Below are 23,446 nucleotides of genomic sequence, written 5' to 3' on the forward strand. Positions count from 1 at the left end.
TTTACGAGTACCAGGTTTCAACCCGAACCCGGAACCGGGTTTTTTCAATACCCGGTCCGGGTTTCCCAATACCCTGTTCAGGTTTTTTCGTTTTTTTGTGTTTTTTCGAGTTTTGTACCTTGGTAACGGCTATATAGCCGTTAGAAAGTGTATTATGATCATTTGTTTGGTTTACATTGTATCTCTATACCCTATAAAAGGGGTCTTTGATGACGAACAATAAACGAAGACGATCAAGTTATTCGAAGCTATCTATGTTCATCATCTTATTCAATCCGCTTCAATGATTATTTAGGTGTCATGTATTTCTATGTTTTATGAGATAAAAAGGTTTTGCATTTTATATTTTTATGATTTATTCAAAAAAATGAATACCCAAGGCATACCTAAACCAAACCTGAACCCAACCCGATCCATACCCGAACCCGAAAATAGGGTATTATAATACTCGGGTATTAGAAAACCCGACGCGAAACCGGGTATATAGGGTATGCATTTTTTATATAAAACCCGGACCCGGACCCGGACCCGACCCGGGTATTGTCAATACCCGATTTTGTAGAACCCGATCGTACCCGAACCCGGTTCCATACCCGGAACCGGGTATTTAGAAAACCCGATTTGTGCACCACTAGCGCATACAGAAGTGGTGGCAACAAACCCCGTTGGTTATGGGTTCGAGAACCGACTACCCAAACCAAATGATTACGCAACGAAGGAACCAAGCCAGATGTTCAGTTGGAGCATGATTGTTGCAGTTCATATGACACCAAATGTTGCTATAAAAATTTGCATGGCTAGAATTGGACGTCGTTAGCGGGAGACCTATGAAGTGGTCTCAGTGGTGTCGCTATGCCATATCTCTCGTCTTCCCGGGCAGGAGTCAGCCGAGCTACTCACTCATGTTCCTAAGCATGGAGCAAGGTTGTAAACATCATAGAACAACCCACGAGCTCGGGCTCAGCTGACTCGTTTACCTCAAGTCCTCGTTTATTGTCCAAATGTATCACCCGTCTTACTTGATATGCAAGCTTTTTGCATGTCTCTGATGTTATACATACCTCAAGTATACGGTTTCCCGTTTCCCTGACGTTTGGCTTGATATGTATTGAAAATTTTTCAACACAACCTGTGAAGTTCACGGGTATATAATCTAGTATTACTATACAATATACATAAGTCCTGGTTTCAAAATTTGCTCCGTACTATAACAGTGTGTTTATTTTAAAACCCAAATCCATATGACAAAGCTCATGCACAAACGAATATTAACCTCAGTAGACCTAGGTGAAGAAAACCAACACAAACAATATGATAAACAGAACGATCAAGAACAAGATCATCATCATTTGGCCTTTCGCGCTAACCTTCTTCATAACCACCGCCACCTTTTTCTGCAATAATTTGAATTCATGATTAACGTTTAATGTTATCGTTGAATATTATGAGTGGATCCAGACAAAATGTGTAACTTTTTGGTATGGGTTTAAGCATTCAAGGTCATCTTGGAACACTTTTGTATTAAAATAATTTTTATTTTTCATAAATAATTTGTATAACACACTTCCCTACAGAAAACATGTTATTTCAAATTTAACTATTTTTTATTAAAAAAATTTAGTATGTTGTATGCATTCAAAATACATGTTGGGTCTTTTGACCAGTTGTACCTGATTTCTGTTCACTTATTTTTTTTTTTTTTTCTTATTTTACCCACTTTAATCCGTTAAAGAGTATAATCGGCTGGAAAGCTAAAATAGCCGCATGTGAGAATAATTTTATCGGGTATTAAAAAAACCGGTTATTTAGTATAGGATATAACCGGATTTGGGTATAGGGTATAACCGGTTCCGGGTATTTTCAGGTATAAAATGGGTACACTTTCGGGTACGGGTATTGAGCTCAAAATGTATACCCTATACATACATACCCTACGGGTAGGGTCAGGTTCGGTTACGGATATAAAATACCCGACAAAATTTACCGGGTCCCGGGTTTTTTGCTCGGGTCCGGTTTTTTTGTGCACCTCAACGTGAGATGGAACTAACCTGGACAAAATCAAGACGGTTGGTTGTACTGTCCATCTCCGAGCCCAATTCATCTATAAGTTTCTCCTGCAGTATTATCACAACTTGTTACGCATGTGAATTGTAACAAACTTTAACCGGAACGAGTTTTGGTGAATAAGGCGGTACCTGTGTGTGGAGTTCGTCGTGTATCGTGAGCCCGACAGATCCAATACGTTCCACACTTGCACTCAGCTCATCCAACTCTTCGTCTTGTTGCCTAAACAAAGCAATTATACGCATTGGTTTTCTAATAAAAAAAAATCCTACATGTATAGAAATTTTAAAAAAATAAGGTAAAATGCCATTTTTGTCCCTGAGGTTTGGCTACTTTTGCGACTTTTGTTTAAAGGTTTATTTTGCCGCATCTGGATCCAAAAGGTTTAAAATATTGCCATTTTCATCCAACTTGTTAATCCATCCATTTTTAACGTTAAGTCAGGGGCATTTTAATCTTTTTAGACATTTTTTGTGATGATTAAAGGGTTTGGGTGGGGAGAAAGTCAACAGAGATGGATCTTTATTTTTTTATTTTAATAAAAAAAACGTCTAAAAGACAGAAATGCCCCTCATTTAACGGAGAAAAATGGATGGAGTTAACGAGTTGGATGAAAATGACAAGATTTCAAACCTTTTGGATCTAGATGCGGAAAAACAAACATTTGGACGAAAGTCACAAAAGTGGTCAAACCTCAAGGACGAAATTGGCATTTTACTCTAAAAAAAAGTTAAAATTAATGTTACCTGATGAGAAGCATCTGACGGTCGGATTCTGAAGTAATAAAATCATCATTGTCTTCAACATAATGACTAGCCTGATCTTGGTGACGTGTGTTTGGCAGCCTCATTAGTTCTTCACGCATTCCACGCGACGTAGAATAGCCACTTCCGGTCACTGATTTCTTAACGTTTCCGACCTGGATCAACACGGTTGCATTAACAATAAACCAAAAAAAAACGAGAACTGGAAATTGGAAATTAAGCATGTTTTACTTGAGTTCGAGCAGTTCTTGTCCATTTAGTCCTTCTATCAAGCTCTGCTTGATTGATTCCATATAAAGCGGGGTCTCTAGATGCTACGGAAATAGCCTTTTCAAGTTCTTCCACCTTCCTATCAGTAAAATAGCTTTTCAGAACCCGAGCACGTAAAACAATAAATTGGATTGATTCACTTGATCATGTTTCCGATGCGTACCTGCCATTCAATGCTCTCACAACTGGAAAGTAGTTCTTTTGTAAGTCGGGTTTGCTCCGCGCTTGCTACAGGGATGTGTTCCCATTGGTGAAACGTACCCTGTAACGTGTCGATCTGAGAAACAAAATATGCTCATCAATGTCTCCATTCAAATCAAACAAATAAAGGAGCTATAATTACAAAGCACTAGATGATTTGTTCAATAATATATGAAATAATATGAAGCTTTGAAAGCTGACTTACAGATTCTTGAATTTCTTCCTTCACAATATAAAATGGATCTTGAGCGGAAGACATTTTGATCGTACAATGAGGTAGCAAATTTACTTTTTCACAAGGATATGATCACCTCTTAGATCTAAAACAAGAATGAGATATTCCAACAATTAATTGCACATGTGTGTGTAGATATATTTGTAAATGATGCACGCTAATATTAGAGATCAATCGGCAATGACCAGTTATAAGTAGAGAACTTGAATACGTGTACTGCTTCAAATGCGATATACAAGAACCGTATAACCGCCATTCTTTCCCTATCAACTGCATGTAATTAGCTCTATGCACGAGTTCTTATCACGGTTATAGTCGTTCTCTAATCTCTACCTATGCAGTTAATGCGGTAAAATATCGGATATCGGTCAAGGATCAATATTTGAGATATAGGTTATCTCGGTGGGATATCGGTAATTTTAGTATCATGCAGAATTATATATATAGCAATTTAACACTAATAATTCAGTGATATCGGTTATATCGGTCACATATCGGTGATATATCTGTTATATCGGTCAATATCGCCGGTATTATCGGTACCGAAATTTTACTAGAGGACCGATATAACCGATACTAACTGCATAGTTCTCTACTTAAAATCGGTTCTATACTAGCCCTAGTGTATATGACTGTTTCGACATTTCGACTTTAGATTGCAACTATCTGCTACAATATTCCACTACACTACAACAGAAACAAATCAAACTAGCATGATCCTATATCACAGTACTCGTATCTTCAGGTTTTAACCTAATTAACTGACCTACGCAATCAGATCATTACAAGTAGCATCGATTTCATGAAAAGAGAAATCAATTAAATAGGACTGAATTGTAAATTAATTAAAGTTAATTGAAGGAAACGATAACCTAATTAAAATCAAGGGGATGTGAATTAAAGGGAGAAAATGAATAAGATTTTGTGAGTGTTATAGTGAACTCACCAGATCTATGTGATGATTTATGTCCGATTTATGATTATGAACCCTAAATCGCACATCAACTAACTGCTGCAGATTGACGACACGTCGAAGGACCGACCTGTGTGTGTGTTTCGTCGTGGTGTTTATGGAATAGATTAGAGAAAGAGATAATGCGGATGCACCACCCCTGAACTATAATACATTGTTAATATTCGCCCTACATCTATACTTAATAGGGTTGTAAACGAACCGAACGTTTAGCAAACCGTTCGTGAACCGTTCGGCGGGAAGTTTGTTTATGTTCGTTCGATTAGCTTAACAAACGGACACGAACAAAAAATTATGTTTGGTTAGCTTAGCAAACGAACACGAACACAGGTCTCATTCGTTCGATTGCGTTCGCGAATGTTCGGTAGTATGTTTGGTTACGTTCGTTCGTCTTCCTTTGATTATATTAAAAAATAATAAATAAGAAACATTTTATTTAAACATATTGAAAACTTCAAACCCTATTTTTTCAAAGTTAGCTAAACTTTGGACATATCTAAACATATTGAAAACTTGTTAGCTAAACTTTGGACATTCTTAGACATTATTTTGGGATAATTATGTCTAAGTTATTTAAACTTTTGATAATTATGTCTAAGTTAGTTAAACTTGGTTCATCGTTTGGTGGTTGTAGAAGATTTCTTGTGTTTTGATGTATCATTTTTTTTTTTTGAACGGCAAATTTGGATCACTGACGGACCACTGGAGTATCATCGTGTCACGAGCAGAACCACCCGATCATATCCATCTCCACTAGGCTCTACACTAAGTTAGGAGGAAACCTAATAAATCTGGGAAAACCCCCTTTGTGGGAATCGAACCCATGACCTAATGGTCATAAGTCTTATCCCACCCCAAGATACCACTAGGCTATAATGTCATGGGTGTTTTAATGTATCATTTGATGGTTATATTTAACTACTTATATCCAATGTTTAAAGATAACAATGTGTTTATTTTTTATTTTCAAGCTAAATGTTCGTTTTTATTTGCTTGTGTTCGTTTGTGTTCATGAACAACTTAATTTCCTTAACGAACGAACACGAACATAAACTTATATTCGGAACGCGTTCGTGAACAGTTCGCGAACATGTTAATTTCCTTAACTACCGAACATGAACATGGCTTTGTTCGTGTTCGTTCGGTTCGTTTACAGCCCTAAGACTTAATCTCCTATCACTATCGCTATTTTATATAGTTTACTAGGATAAAAACTCGCGTATTATACGGGTTGAATAAAGACAATATCTTACGTAAACTCGTGTAACATACGAGACTATAACCTAGTGACTTAAATAATAATAATTCATAATTCTAATAATATAATATTTACAAATAAATAATAATAACAATAGCAATAACAGCTTTTCTCATATGTCCCTAAGGTATGCATTTTTTTCCGTCATTTTCATCCGGCCCATTAACGTCATCAAAAAAGTTAGTTGAATGAGGGGCATTTTTGTCTTTTTAATTATTTAATTCAATGTTTTTTAATCCAAATAAAACCCACCTACAATAATAATATTTAACTTAATCATTGTTGGTATTAAATTAATATATAATCTAAAGTATATAAAATATAATTTAGATTTAAACTATATATCATATTCGTTTTTATAGATTTATCGGTGTGGCGGTATAAAATTCATTGAATACAAAGTTATATTCGCAATAAAGTATTTTTTGTATCAGACACCACATGTGTTATATATTAATTATAGAAATTGGATATTAATCTAATATATTATTAATAAAATAATAATATTTCTCAGTTAAGAGATACCTATGTGTAGTTATTCGAAAACAAATTATTAGGTTAGATTAAACAATATAGGTCTACAAGTATATAGCCTAATTTGGTATGATCTGCAATGATTAAAAAATATAAACTTTATGTTAGATATGAAAATAAAAATAAATAAATAAAATACCACAATAATATAAGATAAATATTTTTATGCATTACATATTTATATATAGTTATGTAAAGATTAATAAATTAGGTATATTAATATGATATAATAACAATACGTATATATTTGTTGTTGTGTATAGATAAATAAATAAATAATAATAATAATAATAATTAAAAAGGAGAGAATGCCACATGACATTAAGATAAATTTTAAGGAAAGAATGTCATGTGACACTAACTTAATGTTTTACTAGTATTAGATTATTTTTTTTATATTATTATTTATTAGTATTAGATTATTTTTATATTATTATATGAAAGGATTGAATATAAGAAGAGAAAATTACGATAAAGAGTACAAATATAAGTACCATAAAAGTATAAATAATTCGATGTAGTGGTGGCGAAATATAATCCGGAAAAAAAACGGAGTAGATTATACGTTTTCTTAACTATCTTATGTATTGTAGTTAAAATACTATATATGCAATTTTTACAATTCTCTGCTTAGACGTGGTTTTGTATAGAATAACCTTTTATGTATCAGTTTAACATTTAGATAAGAGCATCTCTAACCGTCGTCTAACATTTAGGTAAGAGCATCTCTAATTGTCATCTATGAGCATACGAGGAGCTGCGAGGAAGGAGAGGAGGAGGCATGTGACGGTTTGATGAGCTAGATGTGGAGGGACAATTGTTTCGACAGACACGTTCGTGAGTGAATGTGAAAGGGAAGGGGATGAGGAAGAGGGGTGCGTCTTAATTGGTCCGTCAGGAACATCACGATGGCTTAGCCATGGAAAGCCACATTGTAAATGCTCTAACATAAATGTCACTGATGATGAAATTAATGACTGTTTTTTATGAATGACTAACATACCCACCCATACATACTCTTACTCCTAGACCATAAGTAATGGGTATTATAGAGGCGTAAAGTGACTTGATAATGCCACCAACACCATCCCCGTGGGCTTTATATGGACATGAAGAGGAATGAACATTTCTAATAATATAATGTCCAATGAGGATAACAAAATTAAAAAGTAATGATGGAATGAGGGCATTAAGAGGGTTAACCATTACACAAATTTTTAAGGGATGTTATAACGTTGATGTGGCAGAAAATACCCCTTAGGGGACATTAACCGTGTGAACCTAGATTTATATCAACATGTCACTTGAAAGAAAATATCTTTACCCAGCTCATTGACACCACTAGGATTCAAGCACTTCGCTAATTACTAACAAGTAGGGGTGTAAACAAGCCCGGAGGCTCGAGAGCTACTCGTGATCGGCTCGGTTAAAAGCTCGGACGAGTCCAGCCTTAACGAGCCCGAGCCTGAAATAGAGCTCGTTTAGTTATCGAGCCCGAGCTCGAGCCTGAAATCTAAAGCTCGTTTAGGCTCGCGAGCCCAAACGAGCCTAAACAAAATTTTAGTTTTATATATATATATATAGAGTAAGGTTAACATACAAAAAGCCTTATCATACATCACGTAGGAGACAATGGTAACCGTTGGATCAGAGTTATAATCACACATGGGACCACATAATCACACATGGAACTATAATCACGCACGTTCTATGATAATAACGCACGTTATATTTTTTGTCATGTATGTTAATGTAGGTTAAGCCCTGATGTACATTATACTTTCTATCTCTCTCTCTCTCTCTCTCTCTATATATATATATATATATATATATATATATATATATAATATAATAATAATGAGGATAACATTGGTGAGCCGAGCTCGAGCCGAGCTTTGGCTCGCTTAATCGATGTTGAAACGAGCTCGAGCCAAGCTTTTAGCTTATTTGAGATTGTTCTCGAAATAGCTCGAGCCGAGCTCGAGCTTTGGGTTTTACTCGCGAACCGAGCTCGATCTCAGAGAAGTAGGCTCGAACCGAGCGGAGCTCGAGCCTCATAAAAACATAACGAGCAGAGCTCGAACCTAGTCGGACTCGTGCTCCGCTCGACTCGTTTACACCCCTAATAACAAGTGACTATCTATTTGTAGTCGTAGAATTGTAGGACCACACCCAAACACATCCAGTTATACACGTGTGTAAGCATTTGTATCATATATTTTTTACTTATTCTCTCAGGTTATTTCAAATTTTCAAAACCACCCTTTATCTTCATCATAACCACCACTAACATAGAAATTAACCATGCTAGAAACTAAGGTTATCATAGCATCATCTTTTGCACCAAAAAGCACTAATTTCTTTACAAAAATTAAGCCTCCGTCTAACAAAAACCTACACGCTGTAGATGATAAACCGTGGAAACATTTCAGTAAGATCCACGTTAAAAATCCGTGAACGTCAAAATCAAGAACACGATTGCAAGCGCACCACACTCGTCAATTCCTGCCAGATCTTTGATACGGGGCTGCGACCTTTACATCATACGACTACCGACCACCATCTTAGTATTTATGCCTTTTTGCGAGCCGCTGAGCGTTAAACTCTTCGCACTTTCTGTTCATGTTAACCTTCTCACCAAAATTTGCAGCTTTCGATGCACCAGACGGGGGCATGCCAAACTGCACCTCTGGTCTCAACGGGCGGACATTAGTTTTATTGCCTAAGCCACCTGGCTTAGGCACGTTAGTTTTATTGCCTAAGCCACCTGGCTTAGGCACGTTAGGCACGTTAACGGGTGATACTGTCTCTACTGCATGAAATGGCTTGTTACAACTGGGACAGAGAATGGTTTCATTCAGATACACCTTATAGTATTCGTAATGCATCACGCATCCACGACAAACCGTCCAAAAGGTATCCTTCCCGCTCGAAACTGGACCTGCAGCCGGAGCCGGAGCCCGAGGAGGAGGTGGAGGTGGAGTTTGGGCTTGGGCTTTTGGTTTGGGTTGGGCTTTCGGTTTAGCTTTGGGTCGGGCCTGTGGCTTTGAAGTTGCTCTATGAACTACATTGACAAAGGAAGGTGACGATGGTGATGGACGCACGTTTTGAAACGAAATGTTTGGTACGATTTTTCGTCTCTGGTTATAAGCCGATCTTTTGGAGCTATCAGACAACAAATTCCACGCTTCCGAAAGTATCTTAAACGCACCATCTGCACCAGCTGACTTGTTTTTATCAGGATGAAGCATAAGCACCATCTTCCTATACTGTTTTCTAATAGTCTCATCATCATCAGACGGTTTTGCGTCAAGTACTCCGTACCAATCTGACTCGCCGTTCACCTTCTTTTCAGATGCGATGTATACGTTAAGAGTGATTAACATCTGAGATATACCATCGAGTCCGGGATACAGGGTTTGCGATTTCAAAGTGAACTTTTTTGCACCAGTGTAATCTTTATCTTCCAACTTTTTCTCTGCGATTATTTTCGCTCTAACGGCTTCATCTTTATTGCACTCCATGAGATTTAGTGCTGATGCTCAATATCTGTTCTGATTATCATGAAACTGACCAATTTCCAACACAAGCAAATGATGATCAAAAAAACAAAAAAAAACTAAAAAAAACAGAAAAAAATCATGAATCAAGAATATACAAGTCAGCAAATACAATCATCATGTCAATGTGGGTGAAAATAGGGGCGCCGGTTCTTGACATGGCCTAAAACCCGACACGAAAAAAAAAAGATTTGGGTCGACTAACACGACCCGTTTTAATAACGGGTCGGGGTCGGGTTGACACGCATTAAAAACAGGTCGGGTTCTGGTTGATCCACATAAAAAGGGTTGACCCGTTAACCCGGTTAAGTATTAAAATAAGAAACATTTATATTTTTGTTTTTTTTTCGTTTTTCGTTTTACATGTTTACTCATGATAATGTTGGTTTTGCACACCATATCTAATATTACATACTTATCCACTTATACTCAACATCATAGTTGTCATGACCTATAGGCAACGTAGCGAATAGCGACGGCTATTTTATAAATAGCGATTACACTAGAAAAAGAATTTTGAAATTTTTTATATGTATATTACATCAAAATACCCTTGTATATATGCTATTTTACATGTATATTTAACAAAAACCTATTAATCCAGCTATTTTATAGCTATATCTAATTGCTATTTACATCCAAAAAAAACCTAACTGTCGCTAAATACGCTATTGGTCGCTATGACCCATATAGCGACACTTGGTCGCATGGCTACATAGCGCGCTATAGCAATCGCTATAGCCGCTATTGACAACTATGCTCAACACGTATGACTCCTTTAAATGAAATGGTTAAACAGGTCCTGTGCGGGTTGACCCAGGTTTATGTGTGTGCGGGTTAGGGTTGAAATCGACACAAAAAATAATATGGGTTGGATTCTGGTTGCACATTTTAACCCGCCAACCCACCAACCGACATGATTGAAACCCCTAAGTGAAAGTAACACTGGTGGAAAAATACGGTCCATTACTCTTAACATGCACATAAACAAGATATAGTTATACACATATAAAACAGGATTATAGGTCACTAGAAGACCTCGAGATGAACTAAAGCAGGTACACGCAGACAAAACCGAAGAACCAAACCGCAGTTACATTTGGTCATGTTAAAACGGTTCTTGGTTCAGTTAGTCTGAACCGTCTTTTCCCCAAACTAAAAAAGACAATCTTTCAAAACCAAACCGGTTCATTTCAGTCTAGTGCTATGCAGTTAATATCGGTGATATATCGGTTATATCGGTCATATCGGTCCCTTAGTAAAATATCGGTGTCAAATATCGGTACCGATATTATCGGCGATATTGACCGATATATCACCGATATTTGACCGATATAACCGATATATCACTGATATCTCACTGAATTATTGGTGTTAAATTGCTATATTAAAATTACCGATATCCCACTGATATCTCACCGAACACAGGCCTTTAACTAACCTACATATTTTCTTAACAATCACAAACAACTAAAATCAAGAATCTAACTTATTTTTAACCGCATGCTCATCATTTCAAAACTACAATACCTATTCTAAACACATGAGTGCACAAACAAACAATGATCAGACAAAGAACATGCAATTGTATCCGTACATTTCAATAATATATACAAATTTACGACTGAATCGATTAACAACGGTTCCAAGAACACACAAATTAACAAAAACCGCCACTAAACATAACAAGAAACTGAAGATAAATACAATAGTATCAACATAATCATGATAACAAGAAAATTATTAACGAAATTCAGTATTAGACATCGAATAATGAAACTGAAGCCGGAAACCTAGGGTTACGAATAAAATGTTTGCATACGTCAGAAGAATTAAATGAATAAATGGTGAATACCAGTTCAAACGGGAGTGATGGATGAAGAACTTGCATTCGGTTTACGTTTATGTAATCAAATGAAAGAAACCCTAATTTTAGCAAAACCCCTAAATTTTGTTGGTTATTTTTTTTGGTTCTTTTGTATGTGATTTTATATAAGGGTACGGTTAAGAAGATAGGAAAGTTCTAGAGAAAGTGAATACGGTGTCGTAAGAGCATTCACATCGGATTCTTTTTATTTAGTTCGTTTCTTAAAAGGGATATTTTATAAAATCGTAACTAAGTTTTATTAGTGTTCAAATCAGGTCACTCGTAAAAAAATTGTTTCAGTTAAGTTATTGAGGTTTATTTTATGTGTTAGTCTTATATGATTAACCGAAAAGCAGGTAAACTATTTTATGTGACATTTATTCTTTTATTTTTTTTTAACATACTGACATAATTGATTAATAAAAGAGATAAATCAAACTTAATAAATCAAATAATAAAAAACACATACATATCATCCAACACGTACACATCGTCGATTAAGCTCAGTTCCATAATAAATAAATGAGTAAAATGTTCAAAGAGTCTTTGTGGTTTTATGAAATTTCACCTTTAGTCCTCAACTTTATAAAATTACATGTATGATCCCTATGTTTTGATTATTTATTACTAGGATAGTCCCTAACATGGATGAGAGTTAGTTTTAATGTTAAATGTATTAGAAATTACTAAAATACCTTTACTTTACTGTTATAAAGATAGTAAAATAATAAAAATATAGGGTCTATTTATTTATTTAATATTAAAAACAAAATGGGACTCACATTTGAAAACACATGGACCTAAATTTAAAAGATTTGAGTTTTGAACTAAAGTGAGAAAAGTGACCAAAACTTAGGGACCGTTTTGGCAGTTTACTCTTATTATTATTATTATTATTATTATTATTATTATTATTATTATTATTATTATTATTATTATTATTATTATTATTACTAGTTTATAACCCCGTGTTATACACGGGTTGCATAAATTTAATTTTATCTATATATATTCTAAAGTTTAGTTATATGTTCTATTTTAAAACCAAAATTTATGGTTGTTTTAAATGAGGTCATTTACATATATCTCTCTCCTAAGATCATTTATTACATATATACCCAACCCATAAAATCAATTACATATTTCCTCCTTTTAAACCATACATATTACATATTTACCCATTTTATTAAAATCACTCCTATTCAATTACTATTTTACTCTTAATGAACTTATTAAATGATTATTACATTTTCCCCCCTTCTAATACCATTACTTACATATTTTATGATTTAATGTGTAATATAATCGTTTACAAATAAGATATTAACCTAATGATATGAATTCATTTTTTTATAAGCCCTGCCTATTTTTTTATAAGCTTCTGCCTCTGTTATGTGAAAATTGAAAGTTTTGCTTATATATAATATGTCATAGCTCTTAAGCATTATTTTTTTTTTAAAGAAAACAGTCATGCGACCATGGTTTAAAAATTTACTTTTGCTGTAAAACAGTTTTTTCAATATTATTTTGAATGTTTAAAACATGACAATATATATATATTCTAAAGTTTAGTTATATGTTCTATTTTAAAACCAAAATTTATGGTTGTTTTAAATGAGGTCATTTACATATATCCCCCTCCTAAGATCATTTATTACATATATACCCAACCCATAAAATCAATTACATATTTCCCCCTTTTAAACCATACATATTACATATTTACCCATTTTATTAAAATCACTCCTATTGAATTACTATTTTACTCTTAATGAACTTATTAAATGATTATTACATTTTTCCCCCTTCTAATACCATTACTTACATATTTTATGATTTAATGTGTAATATAATTGTTTACAAATAAGATATTAACCTAATGATATGAATTCATTTTTTTATAAGACCTGCCTATTTTTTTATAAGTTTTTGCCTCTGTTATGTGAAAATTGAAAGTTTTGCTTATATATAATACGTCATAGCTCTTAAGCATTATTTTTTTTAAAGAAAACAGTCATGCGACCATGGTTTAAAAATTTACTTTTGCTGTAAAACAGTTTTTTCAATATTATTTTGAATGTTTAAAACATGACAATTAGATTTCTGAAATAGCATTACACAAAAAAAATGGAAATTTAGCTCCTGCTTCAAAACAATTAAAATGTTGATGATCGAACTAAGATTTAGGCTAAAGAAAAATTGATTACGACTTGAAAAAAACAAACGTATATTGTATAACAATATGTTTTTTATATAAGATATTTTAGATAATCAATATTTTAACGTAAATTGTTAGTGTAGTTAACTAAAATTTAAATGTATAATGGGTCGGTTGTAAAAAATATGTAAACTTAAACTTAACCAGTAACTAGATATGTAAAAAGGTCACTTGTTTTATAAAATGGGTATGACCGTTTTTTTTTCAAAGAAATATTTTAAAGATTTTATCACAACATATAGAGTATTGACTAGATTGATTTTGAAGTTAAGAGATAAGAAATTAAGAAAAAAGGGTAAAAGGGTAATTTCATAAAGAAATGGGGAAATATGTAATTGATTTTAAAGATTGGACAAATATGTAATAAGGGCTTTTAATAAGGGGATATATGTAAAAATTCCTTTTAAATGCACCAGCCTATAAGAATCCTATTAATTTCATTTAATTTACTTAATAATCACAAGTTACATTACTTTAATCATTTGGGTCAAAAACAATTCCAGTTTAATAATCACAAGTTACATTACTTTAATCATTTGTGTCAAAAATAATTCCACAAAAATAATTCCACAAACCCTGGATCATCTGATAATAACAATAAGAAGAAAGCTCCGGCCGCACACAAATCTCCGGTATTCGACTGCGATTGCTTCGATTATTACACGAACTACTGGTTCCGGTGGGACACGTCTGTTAACCGAGAGCTAATTCATCAAGTAATTGAAGCTATTGAAGAAAACTTTACCAGTAGTGAACAGGTTAACTGTCGCGGCCGTAAACCTAACCAGAAGAAAGAGAAGGCGAGTCATCGGAGGTTCGCCGGAAAAGCTTTAAATCCTCCGCCAGAGGTTTCGGTTTCGCCTCCGTACGACATCTCATTAGTTTCGCCTCCGTACGACATCTCATTAGTTGCATCGTTTTGGTTTTGATTTTTCCCAGGAATTGTTTTGTTTCGATCTAAGTTTTTTGAGTTCGTTTCGGTAAGATCTTTTACGTTTTTTGTTCCGTCTTCAGTTTTTTTTTAGTTTTGTGTAAATTTAGTTTCCTTTCCGGTTAGATTCGCTTTATTTGTTTTTGGTTCAGGTTCGGTTTTCATTTCAGCAACATTATTTGTCTCAGCTTATTTGTTTCGGTAAAATTATTCAGTTTGTATAGGTTCATTTCGGTCTGGTTTGTTTTTTGGTTCGTTTAGGTTTGGTTTCAGTTTCCTTGGTTTTCGCTTTTAGTTGGGTTCCATTTTTTATTTAGTCCCCGGTTCGCTTTCTATTGGCTCAAAACTATTTATGCGGATCAAGTTAAAAACATATATTCACATACACACACGCGTAGTTAAGGTACGTTGCATAATCTATACATCTTGCTTTAAATAGAAGTAGGTGCAACCCGTAAACGAATTGGAGGTTCAATGTTATGTTCGTTTATTTTCGTTCATTTATGTTCGATGATTGACTTTCGTTTATGTATGTCCTCTCTCTTATTTGCGTTCGTTTGTAACCATTCTTTATTTTCATTTGAATGTTCGTTTAAATTTATACATTACTAATATTCATTTGAAATAGTTTTCATATTATCAAACCATTTATTTACTTTTAAAAAATTGGATGTAATGATACTGGTAGAATATTGACTTCCACCATGCTGGTAAAATTAACACAGATTTACAACCCACCAACCCGATTACTACTCGCCTCCCTATTTAAATAAATGGGTTAAATAAGTAATGAACCGCATTCAGGTTACATGAATTTAAGCGTGACGGAGTTAGACTTGCATGGAGTTTTCCTACATATTTTGATAGGTCTGTTTGAATTTGCATATAAAAAATAATTATCTGAATATGATTTATTTCAACTTCAACTTTCAGTAAACAATTTCTAAGTTTAGCTATATCTTATATTTAAAATCAAAATTTATGGTTGCTTTAAATGCATTACAATTAACTTTAATGAAACAGTACCAGCCTTTATGACTATGTTTAATCCATGAGCCTCTTCCTTTTCTCCATATATTAATGTTTAAGTTAGGGTTTATAGACTTTTCATAACAATTCACCTTAAAGGATTGATTGGTTATTAGATAACTAATACTTAATATTACAATAAACTTTAATGAAATAATACGAGCCTTTATGACCATGTTTAATCAATGCTGCTCTTCCTTTTCTCCATATATTAATTGAAATAGCTCTAGCACGGGATTTCTGGACTCTGAGATACACTATCAGTTTAGCAAATGGTAGTCTTGAGGTAAGTTTATTGTACCATTGACGGTTCACCATTATCTTTAGAAATTTACTTCTGATGTATATGTTGCTTCTTTAAATAACTGAGAAATAGAGGCGAAACGAGTTGGTTAACGGGTATTAAAACAACATCACATGACTATAAGCACAATGACAATTGTCACAAATAGAGGACTACATTGTACCTATGCGTCAACTAAAAATAAAATTTAATTAAATGGACTAAACAACTACATTAAGTTTGAGACCAGGGTAAAAATCTAAAACATCATTTTTGTTTATTTTTTACTTTTATAACCAGATGTGTTGCAGACATCTGAAAATGTTACCCTGGAGTCGGTACACAAGATTGGCAAGCTGGAGTGACATACGTGTCCAGATAACACTTTTTAAGTCCTGCATACCCTATTTATTAAGTATTGGGTTAATTGTAATAAATTTTAGTAAATAAATATATAGATTATATAACTAAACACTTGAAGAACTGTTTGGATTTGTTAATTTTGTTGGTTTATAAACTGCTTTCTGATCTATAAAAGGGAACAAAACCTGCAATTTGACTTTTAGATGTTAAAACTAAATTTATATGTGTATGTAGTATAATATGTATATATATATATATATATATATAACATCTATTTTACTATAACAACCCTCGGTAAAACCGACATCCTCATAATAATTCTGATACCCTAATATATCTTGAAATATATCTATGTGTCTCTATATGTACCCCGTATGTGAAAACCGAGCCCTCGAACTAGATTATATTATATAAAACAAATAAAAACAATAAAAGTTAAGTTGAGGCGGGCCGCATAGACCTCACCTCAACCTAACGCGGGCCGCGCGAGTAGTAACCAGGATTTGCCAAAACCTTAAGCCCAAGCGGGCCGCGTACATGGTGGATTAAGTCCATGCGGGCCGCGAGTGTCCGGAATTGTGGCGTGACCCGGAGCGGCCACGTGTCCAACGCGTGTCGAGCCTAGGGGGATGACCCAGCTAAGCTACGCCATTGACTTAAGTCAATGCGGGCCGCGTAGATCCAGCCCAAATCCCAGGCGGGCCGCGTGGGGACGCGATTTCAGCAATATAAATAGGAGGCATCGGGCCTTCAGTCTGCTCGCTCAAATCTTTTCTTTCTTTCTTAATTTCTGAGTAGTGTACACTATACCCGGGTATTATACCCCCTAAAATAGCGAGGTACTGCTACGATGTAAGTATTATAACCCCTGGAGACGTATTAGATACGCTGCCCGATTGATCTAGGGTTCCGTAACGGCTGTCGTGGTCCTGCCCGACGTAGTCGTTGGAATGCCGTCTCGGGGAGGGTATTACTAATGTTAAATTGGGTTATTATACTAACACACGTGCATTTGTGTAAATTATAGATATTCACCAGGAAATCATAAAGGAAAACCCTAAAATAGCAATGTGAGTAATCTCCTTTTTGTTAACAGTTTTTACAAAACCTTAACCTTTTTACAATGCAATTTAGCAGTGATTGAGTCTTTGTAATTCTACAATTACTGCCGGTATGTTGGGGTTTTGTATACAAAACTGGAGTAACGTTACCATTGGACGAAGAGTTAGCCAATGTGTAATATGACCCTCAGTCAGACTTGACACTACTGAATGAGTAATTGGGTAGATATAAACATTGTAATCGCCCTCAATACTGTTTAAGTTGAATTAATAATTCTTGATTAAACTGAGATTATTCACCAGTATTTTCCACTGACAAAACCTTTTTAAAACGCGTTTCAGGTAACAAAATGTGAAAGCCAAATAGAAGCCAGCTGGACAGCACTGAAGGCTTGGAAAAGTGGCTATAAAAGTTACCCAAATAAAAGAAAGCGTTTTATTTCAATAAAGTGGGATTTATCCCTGTAATGCAGTTTGTAATAAAAAAACTTGGGTTTTACCCATTTGTTTAATATTATAAAAAGAGGTGGTTTACTCTGATTTAAATATTTCCTAACTACGGTCCTGATGATAATTTCCGCTGCCAAATAAAATAATAACGTGATACCACCGCAACTGGCTCACAGCCGCCCGTTCCTGGGAAATAGGGATCGGGGGTTGTGACAGGAGGTGGTATCAGAGCTATGCCACTGATTCAGCCACAGAAGTGTTCTGCTGACATCAAAATTCAAATTGTTAGGAAATAAATTACGGAAATACGTGCATAATTGTATTTATTTGTTATGTGTTATCTGACTATTTGTTAGTTTATAGTATGAGCGACCAAGGACCCTCTGACGCGTATCGTCAATTGTCTGGTTCGCCTAGAAGCGAAGGCACCTCTTCTCAGCCTGCCCTCTCAGGGTATTCTGCTGACACGGAAGAAGGAATCTTTGTGTTTAAGGCTCAGTCTGAAGAGCCATTTCCTCAGAAAAAGAGGGGATGGTTCAGTAGGGGAGCACATGAGCGTAGGAAACGTCTGAAAAAGTTACAGGATCAGCGAGTGTTAGCCGCAGCCAAACGAGAAACCGATGCCTATGCCCAGGATATGCTCAATAGGGGTATAGCTAATATCCGTATTTTAGCAACCACTGCTGCTGACCCAAATCTGGAACAAATGCTTGCACCCCAACCACAATTACCAAATCCTGATCAACCCATGGAAGTAGAAAACCCAGAAGAGATACCCAGGGTACCTGCACCCAATCCCCTAGACCCAGATAATTACGACCCCTGGTGGAACGAGGTTAGGGATTATGTGCAACAAAACCCAATTCAGGAAAATGTGCCGATGCCAAATTTAGGAGCTTACCCAGGGTTAGATCCACAAGATCCCTACAATATTACTGATGCTTATGTTAGGGAAATCTTAGAAAACCCATACCCTTACCAGGCCCCGTATCAGGCACCCGCACCACAAATTCCAAACCCAGTCCTAGAACCTGCACCCCCAATGAGTGCAGAAAATGTCCAAGAACTTAGGACTTTTGGGGAAGAAATTTTAGAAAGCAGTGAGAGAATGCGACAGGTGGGAGAGCGTCTCGTCTGGAAGTATGACGAGCGCAATATGGATTTCTGGATAAATCCATATCAGTGAATGTGACGGTAAAACGGTAGTAGTAATATAATATAATAATATAATAATATATGTGTATATGTGTTAGAAGAAAAAAAAAAAAACTACGGATGCATACTACTAGTATTGTAGCTTTACATTTCAGTCGGTACTGTAATTTTAAATTTCTGTACTGTTGTGTATCGATGCATAGTATATAAAAAGAGTAAAAGTCGCAATGTTCGACGCTTTTGGTTAGAAAGTGCGTGTTATGTGATTGGTTATATACAAATATTATTTGTGATATTAATATTTGGGAAATGTCTAAAATTCAGATGGCCGACGCGGGAAATCAAGAAAATCTGAATAACGATAACCAGAGTAACAATAACGTGGTTAACGAGAATCTGAACAACGATAACAACGGAAACCAAATGGATAATAGTGCCATTCAGCATATTGTGGATTATAGATGCGATGCCCTTTATTATTCAAACTGTTCAAGAAGCGAATAATAAAAGTAAGCATAGCAGTAAGCGACCAACTGAACCAGAAAACAGCGTGAACAATGAACTTGTACTTCAAGCGCCCATTCCTAAAAGAAGAAGAACCATTCCACATGGTTGTTCTTACAAAGAATTCTGGTCCTGCAAGCCAATAGAATTCTCGGGCAATGAAGGACCCATTGCAACTTTACGCTGGATAGAGAAAACTGAGGCAGTTCTGAAAATAAGCAAGTGTGCTGAAGAAGATAAAATAATGTTTGCCTCAAATCTATTTAAGAATGCAGCCCTAGAATGGTGGAACACTATTCTCCAAACCAGAGGAAGTGATAGGGTTTATAACATGGAGTGGGAGGAATTTAAGAACATGGTAGAAAGGAAATTCTGCCCTCCCAATGAAAAAGAACAAATAGCAAATAAATTTCTAAATCTTAGAATGACCGGGATAGACAGTAAAGGTTACACTACCACATTCTTTGAATATGCTAGGATAGTGCCAAGCCTTGCATCACCTGAACCTGTATTAATTTCCCGTTACATCTGGGGATTAATTGGAGAAATTAGACATGTAGTCAAGGCAGCTAGACCTCAAACCATAGAAGAAGCTGTAGAACTAGCTAATACCTTGACCGATGAACTAGTAAGAACTAGGGAAGAAGATCAGAGGAGAAATTTATCCCAAAGGCTTACTCAAGAATTCCGTTCTAGGAATTTCAACCGTAGGAATGTAGGTTCTACATCTGCACCTTATTGCAAGTATTGCAAAAGGAAGCATTCTGGAAAATGCCCCATATACTGCAATTTCTGCAAAATCTCAGGTCACAAGGAAGAAGATTGCAGGAGGAAAGCTAATAGCAGGGTCTGCTTCAATTGTGGGGAACCAGGTCATATCAAAACAAACTGCCCAAAATTGACCCCAGCTGCAAACAACAAGAACCCTAGAAATGCTATAGCATTTGTTTTAACTGCAGACGAAGCCAAGCTAATTCCAGACGTCATTGCTGGTACGTTTTTAGTTAATGATATTTTTGCTAAGGTATTATTTGACTCTGGTGCAAACCAAAGTTTTATTAATACTTCATTTTGCAAACTCCTAAATAAATCATTAACTAAACTACCACAAGAATGTCTAGTAGAAACCGCAAATGGAGAAACTGTTAGGATTTCTGAAATCTTGCAGGGGGCAAGAATAGAAATTTTTAATCAAAAATTTATGGCAAACCTTTACCCAATGAATCTGGCTGGATTTGATGTTGTGTTAGGAATGGATTGGTTAATAGCCAATAAAGCCAGTATTTTATGTGATCAAAAGACAATTCAATTAAAGTCACCAAGAGGTGAAAAGATTTCACTTAAAGGAGATAAACCCTTTAGATCCACAAAATTCATCTCTGTGATGAAAACTGCAAGTTATATAAGAAAAGGATCTATAGTGTATTTGATTTCTATAATCACTAACACTAAAGGAAAAGAATTAAAAGAAATCCCAGTAGTATCCCAATTTTCAGATGTCTTTCCAGAAGAATTACCAGGATTACCGCCAGACAGGGAAGTCGAATTTAGAATCCATCTGCTACCTGGAACAGCACCAATTGCCAAAGCACCTTACCGTTTGGCACCCGCCGAAATGCAAGAACTAAAGAAACAATTGGATGAATTGTTGGAGAAAGGATTCATACAGCCAAGTTCATCGCCATGGGGAGCACCGATATTATTTGTCAAAAAGAAGGACGGATCAATGCGTATGTGCATTGACTACCGTGAATTGAACAAAGTCACGATTAAGAATCGGTACCCATTACCAAGAATCGATGATTTGTTTGATCAACTTCAAGGAGCTCGATTTTTCTCTAAGATCGATTTAAGATCAGGATATCATCAATTAAAGGTACAGGAAGAGGATATTCCTAAAACCGCATTTAGAACAAGGTACGGTCATTATGAATTTACTGTCATGCCATTCGGTTTAACCAATGCCCCAGCCGCATTTATGGACATGATGAACCGAATATGTAAGCCATATTTGGATAAATTCATAATTGTCTTCATAGATGATATTCTAATTTACTCTAAAAGTAAGGAAGAGCATGCAAAGCACTTGCATTTACTTTTAAGTTTATTGAGAAAAGAGAAGCTTTATGCTAAGTTTTCAAAGTGTGAGTTTTGGTTAGAACAAGTGCAATTTCTCGGACATTTAGTTAACCATGAAGGAATTCATGTAGATCCAACGAAAATCGAGGCAATTACTAAATGGAAAACTCCTGAATCACCAACTGAGGTTAGAAGTTTCTTAGGATTGGCCGGTTATTATAGAAGATTTATTCGAGATTTTTCTAGGATAGCCATTCCTTTGACTAAGTTAACCTGTAAATCTGTTAAGTTTGAATGGGGACCAAAACAAGAAGAAGCTTTTAGAATCCTTAAGCAAGTATCAACGCTGCACCATTCGAAGCACTTTATGGAAGAAAGTGCAGAACCCCAGTCTGTTGGGCGGAAATTGGAGAAAAGCAACTATCTGGACCCGAGATAGTACAAGAAACAACCAACAAAATTATTCAAGTCAAAGAACGATTGAAAGCCGCACGTGATCGCCAGAAAAGCTACGCTGACAACAGGCGTAAACCCTTAGAATTTCAAGTGGGAGATAAAGTATTATTGAAAGTCTCTCCCTGGAAAGGAGTGGTAAGATTCATCAAAAGAGGAAAGCTAAGCCCCAGGTATATTGGACCTTTTGAAATCATCAGAAGAATAGGACCTGTAGCCTATCAGCTTCGACTGCCAGAGGAAATGGCAGGAATACATGATGTATTTCATGTATCTAATCTTAAAAAGTGTCTAGCCGACGAATCACTCGTAGTACCTCTTAAGGATATAGAGGTTAATGAACAACTCAATTTGTAGAAAAGCCTCTACAAATTGAAGATAGGAAAATCAAGAATCTCAAACATAAAAGGCTAGTTTTGGTCAAAGTGAAGTGGGACTCCAAAAGAGGACCCGAGTATACGTGGGAACTTGAGTCAGAAATGAAAAAGAAATATCCACACTTGTTCCAGTAGATCTCGAGGACGAGCTCTAAAACAAGGTGGGGAGGATATAACAACCCTCGGTAAAACCGACATCCTCATAATAATTCTGATACCCTAATATATCTTGAAATATATCTATGTGTCTCTATATGTACCCCGTATGTGAAAACCGAGCCCTCGAACTAGATTATATTATATAAAACAAATAAAAACAATAAAAGTTAAGTTGAGGCGGGCCGCATAGACCTCACCTCAACCTAACGCGGGCCGCGCGAGTAGTAACCAGGATTTGCCAAAACCTTAAGCCCAAGCGGGCCGCGTACATGGTGGATTAAGTCCATGCGGGCCGCGAGTGTCCGGAATTGTGGCGTGACCCGGAGCGGCCACGTGTCCAACGCGTGTCGAGCCTAGGGGGATGACCCAGCTAAGCTACGCCATTGACTTAAGTCAATGCGGGCCGCGTAGATCCAGCCCAAATCCCAGGCGGGCCGCGTGGGGACGTGATTTCAGCAATATAAATAGGAGGCATCGGGCCTTCAGTCTGCTCGCTCAAATCTTTTCTTTCTTTCTTAATTTCTGAGTAGTGTACACTATACCCGGGTATTATACCCCCTAAAATAGCGAGGTACTGCTACGATGTAAGTATTATAACCCCTGGAGACGTATTAGATACGCTGCCCGATTGATCTAGGGTTCCGTAACGGCTGTCGTG

At 35.7% G+C, this 23,446-nt stretch overlaps 2 protein-coding genes across 2 annotated transcripts; both read right to left on the minus strand.

Moving 5' to 3' along the window:
* Window positions 1-1,132: 1,132 nt before the first annotated feature.
* Window positions 1,133-4,650, minus strand: LOC110912719 (syntaxin-61). The gene is made up of 8 exons (XM_022157518.2): window positions 4,481-4,650; window positions 3,505-3,619; window positions 3,262-3,375; window positions 3,060-3,173; window positions 2,811-2,983; window positions 2,196-2,286; window positions 2,049-2,114; window positions 1,133-1,394 (listed from the first exon to the last, which is right to left on the minus strand). The coding sequence occupies exons 2-8, from the start codon at window positions 3,556-3,558 to the stop codon at window positions 1,284-1,286; spliced, it is 723 nt and encodes a 240-aa protein (XP_022013210.1). The 5' UTR covers window positions 3,559-3,619; window positions 4,481-4,650; the 3' UTR covers window positions 1,133-1,283.
* Window positions 4,651-8,597: 3,947 nt separating this feature from the next.
* Window positions 8,598-11,862, minus strand: LOC110912720 (J domain-containing protein DDB_G0295729). The gene is made up of 2 exons (XM_022157519.2): window positions 11,715-11,862; window positions 8,598-9,868 (listed from the first exon to the last, which is right to left on the minus strand). Exon 2 carries the CDS (start codon window positions 9,821-9,823, stop codon window positions 8,864-8,866), a length of 960 nt encoding a protein of 319 aa, XP_022013211.1. The 5' UTR covers window positions 9,824-9,868; window positions 11,715-11,862; the 3' UTR covers window positions 8,598-8,863.
* Between the last annotated feature and the right edge of the window lie 11,584 nt (window positions 11,863-23,446).

The sequence above is a fragment of the Helianthus annuus genome, chromosome 15 (assembly GCF_002127325.2).
Source record: "Helianthus annuus cultivar XRQ/B chromosome 15, HanXRQr2.0-SUNRISE, whole genome shotgun sequence".
Classification (NCBI taxonomy): domain Eukaryota; kingdom Viridiplantae; phylum Streptophyta; class Magnoliopsida; order Asterales; family Asteraceae; genus Helianthus; species Helianthus annuus.

Excerpts from the sequence above, each read along its gene's own strand:
- LOC110912719 (XM_022157518.2), bottom strand. The coding sequence starts at position 3,558 with ATGTCTTCCGCTCAAGATCCATTTTATATTGTGAAGGAAGAAATTCAA. Across the intron at positions 2,984-3,059 it reads CAAGAACTGCTCGAACTCAA|GTCGGAAACGTTAAGAAATC; the intron begins GTAAAACATGCT and ends GTGTTGATCCAG. Across the intron at positions 2,287-2,810 it reads CGTCAGATGCTTCTCATCAG|GCAACAAGACGAAGAGTTGG; the intron begins GTAACATTAATT and ends TGCTTTGTTTAG.
- LOC110912720 (XM_022157519.2), bottom strand. The coding sequence starts at position 9,823 with ATGGAGTGCAATAAAGATGAAGCCGTTAGAGCGAAAATAATCGCAGAG.